The sequence below is a fragment of the Melospiza melodia genome, chromosome 15 (assembly GCF_035770615.1).
Source record: "Melospiza melodia melodia isolate bMelMel2 chromosome 15, bMelMel2.pri, whole genome shotgun sequence".
NCBI lineage: Eukaryota > Metazoa > Chordata > Aves > Passeriformes > Passerellidae > Melospiza > Melospiza melodia.
The window spans coordinates 6,029,574-6,041,684 of NC_086208.1; the positions used below are offsets into that span (position 1 = coordinate 6,029,574).

Here is a 12,111-nt window from a genome sequence, read left to right on the forward strand (position 1 = left end):
ACAGGAACAATAGTAAGTGCATCTTCTGGGCTAAGTCATGCCTGAGAAACAAAACTTACTTGTAAGTAAAAGTACAGAAAGTAAACATCGGGGTTTATGCATTGCTTCCCAGTATTTAAAAAAAATCTTTTAGAATTTGTTTTCCCTGATAGAATGACTAGTTAGAATGACTAGATAGAATGACTAGTTAGCCATGGAATACTCCAAACAGGTAATGGGATTCTGTAGGAATAACTTTAAAATAGTAGAGCTATACTATGTGTAAATCTGCATGCTAGAACACTACCTAGATTTTTGGAAGATTAGGTGTCACAGGTAAACTAGCCCACCACAATGAGCCAGGAGAGAAATCTACCCCTCCTAGCTGTACTGAGCAATTCCAATGGATCCACACTGGAGTTGATCATTTCAGAAGCCCTGCTTGCTGTAGATAGCTCCAACTCACTCCACAAAGGACTCCTACTACACATATGAACATATGGCAGAATCCAGCTGTCTACTTACACAGAAAAAATAAAATCAAAACTGTTAGGTACACATAAATGCATTTCAGAAATAATAAGGTACTACAATCATCTTTATTATTTTAAAAACGGTTTTATTCTGTATATTTAGAAACGTGTAATTTTAATAACTGCAGAGAAAAAAAAAATCAGCCACACCTGAATAGCTAATAACTCATTAACAGAATGCAGTGGTATATTATCTAAACAGTAGTAGTGCCATTGTGCCGTAATAAATTGTCTATTAGTAAAAAAATACATTTCAGGGCACATAGTACAGCATCCTTATGACAAATTACAGTAGGGATACTTTTCAAGAATTTAATCAAAGTAGAGAATTCCGAGTTATATTCTTTAAATGCAGCACTTTAAAAGGTAACAACTTTGTGCATTTTTAAAAAATGTCCTCGTTCGTATATTGTAGAAATGCTGCTTTATTGCTGCAGATGTCAAAGTTCAAGGCTCAAAAGGTATGAGAATACAAAGATATCCTTAAGAAACTTCGTTTGTTTTTATATATATTTATATATATAAAAAGGTAAAGCTTATAAAAGTTAATTTACAAACCAAAAACAAAAGTGGTATGCACGCATTATATACAAGCGGTCTATAACATCTATAAATTTTCAAATGCATAGCAGAAAACATACCATCATTTTCTTCTGGTTCTCTTCTGGCTGATGAACACAAACAACGCTCTTTCTCTAAACCAAACTCACAATTTTTTTGTTGTTGTTCCCCCCCACCCCAGTCTCTCATGATATAATACCTAAGTAAGCACAAAAGCCATACAAACTTAATACAGAGAACTATGAGAGCTAAGACTATTAAAAACATGAGGGTAAGGCATCCCTGCTGGTTAATAGGTCTGTAATAATGTGGTTAATTTACAAATCCACAGAGGCATCTGAACCATAGTCATCCCACATGCTTTTCCCCCTCCCCCCTGTTCTCAGGACAATGTTTCCATACACAGCACGTAGATGTGTTTGCATTACCTCTCAGCAGAGGAAAACATCTAAACTGTGCTACCCCAAGCTGACTGCCATTTCCTTGGACATGTACACCAAAAGTCATTTAAAAACCAGAGACCAAAAGGTAGTCTTGTGAGTTAAAAACACACAGTTGCAAAAATGCAGGCGAAAATCTGTGGTTTTGACACTGGAGTATGAAACAAATTTAGTTCCTCTGTGTATAGTTTCATTGGTACTTTCAGATAACAACAAAATACTAGTAGTGTCCTTTAACAAAGAAAAAAAAAAGAAACAACAAAAAAGAAACAAAAAACCCAACACAAAAGAACAACCAAACCAAAGCATACAGAACCTGCAAAACCCCACCTTGTTCCCCTGTACACTCCCTGCTTGTGGCATGTATTGTGACCATGGTTCAAAGAGTGTACTTGCTAATTCATTGTTAGTTAAAGCAAGATGCTTAAACACTAAGATCCATTATCACTTATAGAACAGTTAATACTTGATAGAGTGGTTCAGTTTATATGTAAGGTCCATCTCAGTTTCATATTATTTACTCAGTCAGCTAACTTAATATTTAGAAGTGGTCAATTAGGACTGAGACACAGTTTGCTCCAACAAGATAGTTTGGATCCCCGGGAAGAGACTTGTTCTGCCAGGTTTTGGGGTCACCTGTGGGAGGAAAACACAATGCTGGTGTTTAGTATCTGCTGTCACACAGTGCACATCTTGAAACAACCAAGCTTTTGGACAGGAGCTTTTAAGTTCTGAAGCAACACCTCTTTTGGTTTTTTGGTTTTTTTCTTTGTTCCTGTTTTGTCTGATGGTTTAAAAACCCTGCAGTTTGCATGTTCTTAATAAAAAATATCCCTTCATTTTCATCACACAGGATAAGGTCAGTTATTCAAAACATATGCTGTGGCATTTAGGAACTGGTAAATATACTACTCTACAGCACCAACACAGTGCTTTCCATTTGAGACTTACTAACAGTGAATCAGGTGTTCACTGCTTCCTTCCTAAACTGCCATTGACAAAAAAAAGTAAAAAGAAAGAAAAAAAGAAATTTTAGAAGCTAATGTGGGCAAGATGCATTTGAAGTGTCTTGAGACAGTTCTGAGCACAGATGAGGCAAATCAGAAGTCATGTTGTAACTAAGCACTATGACACATTGGTAGTTTTATTTTCTATGATGAAAATAATTGTAGACAGGATTGTAGTCATTTCGCAGCTACATCCAGTATATGTTTAAAAGCCTGAAATACTAAAAGTATTCCAAGTTAACTGGTACATAAAAATCTTTACAACAGAGCTGATCTACTCATGATCAAAGGTTCTGGGTAAGAATCTGTTACAGCAGGTCATCAGCTGCCATCTCACCAGACCAAAGGTTACACTCCCTCACCACAGTCAATTGTCTCTCAAGTGGAGACAGTATTCTTCATTTACCCACCTACAATCACTACCAATTGTTGCCACTACACAAAAGGTGTGACTATCCCACTATGGTAGAAAGTGGAAAATGCACTGAAGTTCTCTTCAGCCTTTCAGATATATGACATTAAATAGCTTGGCCAAATACATCTGCCTTGAGGAGAAATTATAACAAGCTAGAGAACCCAGTCACACACCTGAGACCTCAGTATTAAGTGAGAATAATACAAATTCCACATAATTTTCTTGAACTCATGAAAACAAAATGAAGTACACAATGCACTGAGTGATGGCAACATCTAACGTAGTGACAAAGAATAGAAGTGGCCAGTGTACAGTCAGAGAACACAAACAAATTTACTGCAACCAGCTGAGACTGCTTATTTCCGTCAAAAACCTCAATAATGGTGGAGAATTTTTCCTCTTATAGACTGAGGAAATTGCATTCCAAACTCATATGACCAAATGTATTAAAAGGGCAGAACAGGACTGTAAGACGGTCGGGTCCTAGTCTTGCACATGAGACAGGCAGACTTGTTTCCAACCTTTCCTTCTAAATCCATAGTAAGTATACATAGCTATTGAGGATGTTATTCCCATATTTTCCCATACAACTGCTTTCAAAAGGAAAATAAAGAGATCACTCAGTATTTTTTATGTTCTAATCAATGTGGCCATAAAAGGCAATTTTTTTTCCCAGTCAGCTTTAATACCAGAATCAGTTAAGCTTTTGCAGGAGTTTGACAGTAAAATACCAATGTATGAGGCTTAAATGTGGCAGAAAGGATGTTAGTAAGTGCAAATGAATGTCACTTTTAGGACAGAACATGGATACATTGAGAAAAGATGAGGTAGAGCAGACGACTGAAGAGAGAAAAACCCCAGAAATGTATAAATTGTTATAATAAAGCCACCCCAAGAATCAGAGTCCCATAACCAACTAATTTAGAAAGAGAGAAAACAATTATTTATTTAAGACACAGTATGGTCTACTTACATATCATAAGACAGAATTGCCTAATTTTTAAGTTTGTCTCAAAAGAGCAATGTTATGATATACATCCCATTTCAGATTAACAGAATGTGGTGTTATATTTACAGTACAGAAAGTGTTAGGGTTTAAATATACACGCTCTTGCTTTCACCCACACATGCACGCACACACACATCCCACTTTGGAAAGGGAGGAAAATGTCTCAGTAACTTCAGTTATTGTTTAGATCATTTGAGTCCTCTCCCTTCACTTCAAGTAAGTTCATGAACAGGTGCTATTAGTTACAAAGGAAGTGCTGTGTTGGTTTTGTACATAGTTGTCATATCTTTTGGGACCCTATTGTTTATGAGCCCGTGTTTTATCACGGCCATGTATACACACATTGTTAAATAGATGCATGCAACACATGCATAGAGTAGCTTATAAAAAACAACTAAAAATTATTGCCATTAATACCTCTAGATTATTGATTCCCCATGAAGGGGATTGATGCTTTAGTCTTTCAAAGCATCAGTGCTTTGGTGTTGACAGTGATAGATACATTAGTGACAGAGGATATGTGTACATGGTGGCTTAAATGCTGTATACAGAAATACATTTTTCACTCAGTACTCAGATCACATGTGCACATTAATGACTTGAATCTTCCACCATAAATTTTGAAAGTAGCTGAATAAAATCTTAAGACTTTTTCCCCAGATGTGCAAACATTCCTTTTTAAATCTCTGTAACCTCACAGCCGTTTCATGAAATTGCTTGAAACTTGCCCAGAATTCTCAATTAGGCTCCTCACTGACAATTCCAGTCAATACATTCTCTCCCTCATCCCAGAAAGCCACAGTGAGGTAAAAATGAACAGGTAAATAAAATTGCAACCTAGTTGCAACTTTTACTATCAACCAGAGACTTCTGGATAAAGGCAGTAGAGGAGAGATAGGTAGGAGCAAGCAAGAAAAGTCTTTTGGAAAAACCAGCTACATTAGAATAAACTGTAAATGCTTTTACTGCACACCTATAGTTTTCTTAAATGACCGAATTGTTAGCATCAACTTGCACACATGGAAACAGTTAACAAGCGTTAAATCATGATTTATGAGCATGCAGATTGTTAAGATTTGCCAGAGTCCTATATGGTTAATTAAGCAACAGACAAACACCAGTTATGTTACAAAGGCCAATCAGAGGTACATATTCATTTCCTCTCAATTTTAGTGCGACTATCATTTCAAGTGTATTCAGCTGCAGCAGTCCTCAAGAAAGAAGACAGAATAGAAAAATACGGTAATATTGAATAGACTGGAGATATTACTCTTTTTCTGCTATCATGGTTCTAGCTATGAATTTGCACCATGAGTAAATGTAAGAAAGACATTTGTAATGAAAGTGAAATGGGAGAGTTTGACACAAATACAATGATTGAGTTTTTATATTACACAGCATCACCTTTAGCCAAAATTACTTAAATTATACGATAGCACCCAAAAGCCCCAAAAGGACAGAGGGAGGACAGCATACCCGACGAGGAGTCGGAGGATTTTAGAGCAAAAGACCAACCATCAGGGGTCATAGACGCACAGTGTGGCAGGCGCAGCTCCACTGGCTTCAGGAATTTTAGTCCATGAGGCCCACACATTACCAAGGGGCTAAGAAGTGTTTCACCTGTAGTTAAGAGAAAGAAAAATCTCTGAAAAATACTGACTTGTGAAATACATTCAAAGTGTTACACAATTACATGGCAGAGCTACTCAGTAACTCAATTTAGAGAAAAACATGAACATTTAGATCTGTCAGTAAAGAAAAGCACAAGATAGCTTCTCACTCAAGTGACTTTTCAATAGAACACACTACAATCTCAAAATGAAAACTGTTGAAGCCTATTAAGGTAACTTTCATATTCTGTTTTGTTTTTGTTAGAAAATAATTGTATTGAATAACAGAACAACGTACTGTTCCAGCTGTTACCTTTCTCTTTATCCAAAGGTGGAAGTATACTGTTGTCTCTGCAGACTTTGAAATATATTTCTTGCTCTATTCCCTCTGGAATGGCTCCTTGTGGTATAATAATACTAACTCCAGTCTCTATGGAGCTCAATACACCACCATTGCTGTTAAATACACCTCTTGCTGTGGCTACAACAGTGTGTCCATCTTCCTCCTCCTCATCCTCAAGTGCTGTAGGGCTGAAAAGACAGAAAGCCTAGCAGTTTTATCATTATTTCCTTCCTGACACTCTCTGGCAAAAAACCTAACTCTGCCCCAAAAAAACCCCAAATCAAAGAAAGGAACCCCTCAACAAACAAAAAACCCCAAATCTTACATGCCCTGAAAACCTTCAGCAAGTAGTTAAAGCAAGAATTCAGACCACCTGAATCTTGTGTTCCCAAGTGCCTGCTTCTGGCATTATACAGAAAGAGCTTACCCCAGCTACAGATTCAGCTTCATAAAAGTAAATGCAACTAACATAAAAAAGTTTTTTTTAGCCCAAAACCCCATTCTGACTTTAATACTAGAAGAACTAACAATTTTTACTCAAGTAACACTGAACCCTTCTACTTACATATAGAAAACAAAGCTTGTAAAAATTAAAAAAGAAAATTACACACATTTTTCCAGGTTGACAGGCTATAACTGAAGAGAAATTTGTAACTTAAAGGTACCTTGATGAAGTTTTCTGAACAGTCTCAAAAGAATTTCACTCAAAGAACCAGTAACTCCAAAATTCAGCAGTCTACAGAACTACCTAGCATAAAACATTTCTCAGGTGCTTAACATCATGTAGGACAAACAGCAAAATTTTAAGTCTGGTTCACACATTATTATTATTAGCCTGAAATAAAATATTAATAAAACACTGTTCTCCAAAAGCAAATAGCTGAAGATTGTAACAGTATTTGTGGCTCTTGATATAGTTCTTATACATTAAAGCATATTAGACAAGCACAAGCTGCCATTAAGCAGCTACTGGTTTGTCTCACAGTAAAGAGCACCAATATGAAACTGCAGAAGTTATCTTCCCTTTTCACAACTATTTTTAAAGTATCCCTTATTCATGTGTCCCATGAGGTCTCTCTAAGCACACAACTAATACAATTTGGTGCAACAGCTATCTTTAGAAATTAATTCCTTTTCTGAAATAGATTGCCAGGACAAGTTATTACTATCTACCAGAAAATTTATGATTTAGTATGAGAAATAGGAAGTAAAAGCCATGCCACTTTCCAATAACCAAATGCAAGACAGTACAGGGACATAGAACACATTGTAATATCTATCCTTCGGCAGAATTTAGAATCATAGCATCAATCTTTCAACTATTACATCAAAAGAAATTGGAAGCAGACTAAAAAAAAGCTGTATTTTTCACAGGTGACCTATAGATGTACAAGTGGAAAGAGCAGAAGCAGCAGCTCACCTTACAGGAATGGCTTTAGGCACAGCATTGACATTATTTGGTTGATATTTAGGCTTGTCGACCTGTACAGCATAGGTGTCCATTCCACTCTCAAAATCAGGGGGCTGCGATGAGCTGTGTGCTTTCAAAATTGGTTGAGGAGAATTTGAAGATTTTGATGGCAACTCTGGTTTATGCTGAGCTTCATTTGGCAAGAGATTGTGGTTGAATTTGGGACTCTCGAACTTGCGCTCAAAGGGCCGCGCGGCGCTCGTGTAAGGTTTGGTTGAGAAGCGGTTGTAGGAAGGAGTGACTGGTTTCTGAATCTGCTCAGTTCCATTCACAGGGCCTTTGTCAGGGAAGCTTTTCTGAGGATAAAAAGTGGACTGCACAGTGTCCTCTCTAGAGGATCTGAAAATTGCTGACTTATTCTGAGGTGGAGGAGGGTCAGACACAGAGTTAACTGCAATGAAAATGAAAATACTTGAACTTGTCAGTAACCAGAAATGTCTAAAGGCATAAAAAAACCACATTAGTCAATTCTTAATCTTCAGTATAAAATACACACAGGTTCTGCTTTGCTCTCTTAGATCATTTGTCCTCCTCTTGCCTTTTGCACATTATCTAACATTTCATTAAACATGCTGGAGACAACAGTATGACCTTTCAATAAAAAGGTTAAGACTCATTTACATCATGATCAAACCCCCAGAAAACCAGTACTGAAATACCATTGTGTACTTGCACAAACCAGAAAATTCAATTGAACTAGGCAACTCCCTCAATATGAAAGTGAAAACAACTTGTTCTTTTGCTTTTAGAAGCCTTCAACTATTACTCATGTCAGAAGAATTCTGGTCCAAAGCACAGGGAGTTTTACTTCATCTCTGCTGAGACAGCACATGTACTACTAACACCTGGAAGCTTCATTGTTTCAGACAGAATCACAAAATAATTTCATAAAACTCAATTTCACTACAGTAAAAAACTATTTTCAATAATAATTATTCCACATTTCAGTTAGAGAACAGAATAGCTACACGTGTAGACATGCTGAAGCAACCCCACAAGCACCTGAGATGCAATGGCTGTTCCCACAAAGGTGAGCTTTGTAACTGCTCACCTTCAGAAAGTGCAGGCTTGTGGTGTGCTGGGAGAGACAGGACAGGGCTATTAATTGACTGTGGCTGTGTGTACTGGACTGAAGGAGCAGGAGGAGGAGTTGTAACTTGAGGGATTGGCTCATAGCGTTTTTCACCAACAGGTCTGTCCATTGATTCAGTATCAGTTGGTTTCCCCCTGTTGAAATAGAATTAAAAAACAAACATTTGACTGTTCAGTTTCCTCACAGCTCCTGCATTCACTGCTATTTTTTGTCTTCTATGATCACCTGATTTCCATCTTTTCCTATAAACATTAAAACATTATTTTCTTGAATAGCCTGTCTCAAGTATAAAAACATTTATTGATAAGCACAAGAGATTCAGACAACATTGACCTTTAGAAGATTAGTAACACAAACCAAGGCAAACAAAAGGCAGATGACATTTCAGGTGTATTTGCATAATTGCCTACTAGATATCAATTTTTCAACTTCATTTGGAGTAATTTCAATGAAAGAATGTTCTCTAATTTCATGGGTTTTCAAAAGAAAAATGTAAATCCACTTCTTTTTGGGGATGTTTTTGAAAAGCCTAATTAGCCAACAGGACCATGGATTCTAGTATAACTTCTTTAAATACACCTAGTATTTGAACAATGCCATCTTAATTAGAAATGTAATCAGCTTAAGCTTCACTAGCTTTATGTGCATAGTGTATTTTAACTTTAAAATCTTATTTTCAAAACATTTTTCTTATGCTAGAAATGTTTATCCACAGGTTTACTTCAGAAAATGATTGATTTCACAAACACCTGTAATTTTGGACCGCAATATGTTTATTGCGCTTACTTCCAGAATTTGTATTTCAAATTTTAGTGCACATAATGCCTGTGATGAAATGTAACAGTGAGAGGACACCTGAAAACATCCTCACATCAACAACAGTCTTACCACTTGATGTTCCTTTTCAAGTAGTCATAGCTAGTGTAAGAGCCAAGAAATCTAGGTGATGGCAAAGCAAACAGCAATAGAAGAATGAAAGAAAATAGTCATTCTATCTTGAGCATATTATTTCTTTACACTCTATGTTAGTCCTAGCAGCTGTGATATGACAAGGTTGTTGAAACAGACACTATTCACAGAGAGGTTTCTGACAAAACCTTTACCATATGCATGTGCACAATGATCACAAATTCAATATGAGATTCAGTCAGTGAATTAGGAGGTAGTCAAGACCTTGGATTGGCAGATACTAAAAGTAAGAATGGGAGTACACTAAGGCATTTGTTACAATCTGCATAAACAAAGCTATTCAACACATCAAAAGAAATGAACAACCTCACACATGGTCTAATTTGAAACAACTTCTTCCGTCAGAGCATTCACAGAATAATCGTACTTTTGTATTGCACTGCAGATATGTACTGAGGGCACATTCATAGCAACCGTTTCTCCAGCATTGTCAGTTCATCCAAGAGCCCACACCATAAAATGCTTCTGGTTGTGTTTTACAGGATCTAAAAGGACATCTTAGAACTGTTCATAAATACTGGGAGAAACAGAGAACCAAAAGTACACTGATAGCTTCCCTTGATTTTTGGCATTTACCTTGCTTTCATGTAGCAAGAAAATACATTGTACATGAGGACAGCTTTCCCTCACTCCCTCACTTTCTGTATACTCTTACGCACTTAACAGGCAACAATTCTAGACACCAACCACCTTGGTGCTTCAGAGGAGTAGGCTATGAAACTAAGAAAAGGCTGGTAACATTTGAAAGTCTGCTTGATCACCACGTGAGTGAGAAGATCAGTGATCTAAACAGCATTTGTATGAACATATCTCTAAAACCAGAGCAGCAAAAAAGATTACTTTAGATCTGTCTCAAAGCTTCCATTCACACTGATTTTATCTAAAGCCAGCAACAGGAGTCGTTACAGCATGCTCACTCCCTGTTGCCTTTACTCCAGGTGGGTAGGAGCTGCTCTCTCAGAGTGCCCATCTGAAATCACTGCTGCCCAGAGGGAGACAGGAACCATGGAGGGCAGCCCTGTGAAAGCCCACAGGAAAAACCCAACCCTGCACACTGTGTGGCAGCATCTCAGGGAATGAATAAATGGGGAAGGGTTATCCTTTTGATGAAGGGAGGAGAGCACAGAGCTGTGTTTAGTGTGAAGCACGTTCTGTCACGGGCTCCTGAGCAAGGCTCAGGCACAATCCCATCCCCACGCTCAGAACCAAAGTGATCCACAGCACAGTGATCCCTTACAGCTTCTAAGTGTGTACATGAAGTTCCCCTAATTATTGACAGGCTGGTTTTTACCCCATTTCCCACCTTATCTTCATTACAAAACTGTTACTTTAATTTGAAAGGAAGCAGAAATGAACCAGTGGGACCCAGCCTGTGGGTGCAACAGCAACCACTGTGCTGACATTCAATAGACTCCAGCTCACAGACACTCAGCAGTCTGGATGTGCTCCCCACTGCCTCCTCAGCTGAGCTGCAGCTGCTCATGTGAGTACTCTTAACCTACTCAGTACAGAAATCTGCAGTTACCTCACTCTGCAGCATGTCAAGCTAAAGCAGGTAACTACACTGAACCAAGCAGCAACAAATCCACTACTCAGCCACGTGGATATCTGCCTCAAATTGCTTCAATGAGATCCATTGAAACACATCCATTTACAATCTACTATTTTTTCACATCAAGACAAACTATCCCTTATTCTACAGCTCCTGACAACTGTAATATGCAGATATGGCATTATCCCTATAAAGCAGCTTTAGCAATGGCATAAAGTTCCTAAATTATGAAAATAAACCCCCAACAAAATAAAAGAGTAAAACAATTTGTAGTGGGAAAAATATGTACTGTCACCATACTTACTCAGTGGCAAAGAACTTTACATAATTTGATGTTTCACATTAATATTTAACTCTAAGAAAGTTGTAGCTATTGCTCATGAATAAATAAAATCTGTCCTCTGTACCCAGAATACATTATACGGATTATTCAGAACCAAGAGATTGCATAATCAACAGTTCCTGTATAATCCAAATTTAGTCCTGTTTATTTTTAGAAGAGTTTATTCACAGAGTAGCAATTACCATAGAAATTCACTGGGAAAAAAGATTAATACTGAGTAAGTAACAGGAACAATGTGGAAGCTGGTGAAAGAAGAGTCCTAAACACGAATGCCTTCTCAAGACAGCAGTTGTTTTGTGTTTCCACACAAGGACACTGCAGAGTACTAGAGCCAGTACTGCCCAACTGAGCAGAAGCCTTGTTTATCTCTTTCCACTTACATTAAAATTTTAGTATTTGTCTATTTACACTGGACTACCCTGGGTAAATTTTCTTTCCCATGTCTGTCCCTTCCTGTTAAGGGTTACATTCTTCCACAAAGCAAAAACACAACACATGTTTGTCCCGTACGATACATGAAATTGTCAGCCTTAAAACCAGTATTACCTTACTCCTCTCTGTGGCAGTAAGAGGTCACCTTCCCATACATACAAGCCCTGAAGTTATACACTAACTCACTAGCAAAACACAACTGAGTAGCCAAAAAATACAAGTGTCACAGCAGACAGAAGCAGTAGGTAGAAATATGGAACAATCTCTCTCAACCATGAGCTGTTCTGCACCAAAAATTCAATAGTTGTGTCTGTCTCTCATGCTTTTCACCATGACAACACTGCAGATCAACAA

At 37.6% G+C, this 12,111-nt stretch overlaps 1 protein-coding gene across 6 annotated transcripts in view; it reads right to left on the bottom strand.

Moving 5' to 3' along the window:
- Positions 1–559: 559 nt before the first annotated feature.
- Positions 560–12,111, bottom strand: part of TJP1 (tight junction protein 1) — a 156,510-nt gene continuing 144,958 nt past the window's right edge. For 3 of the 6 annotated variants that reach the window (XM_063169554.1, XM_063169552.1, XM_063169553.1), the window contains 5 exons: positions 8,420–8,595; positions 7,318–7,759; positions 5,868–6,085; positions 5,421–5,564; positions 560–2,149 (listed from right to left, as the gene is read on the bottom strand). In XM_063169554.1, the coding sequence (XP_063025624.1) occupies positions 2,055–2,149; positions 5,421–5,564; positions 5,868–6,085; positions 7,318–7,759; positions 8,420–8,595 (1,075 nt within the window). In that variant the 3' untranslated portion in view covers positions 560–2,054. The remainder of the gene's footprint in view (positions 2,150–5,420; positions 5,565–5,867; positions 6,086–7,317; positions 7,760–8,419; positions 8,596–12,111) is intronic. The other 3 variants (XM_063169551.1, XM_063169555.1, XM_063169550.1) reach the window with 2 other exon arrangements.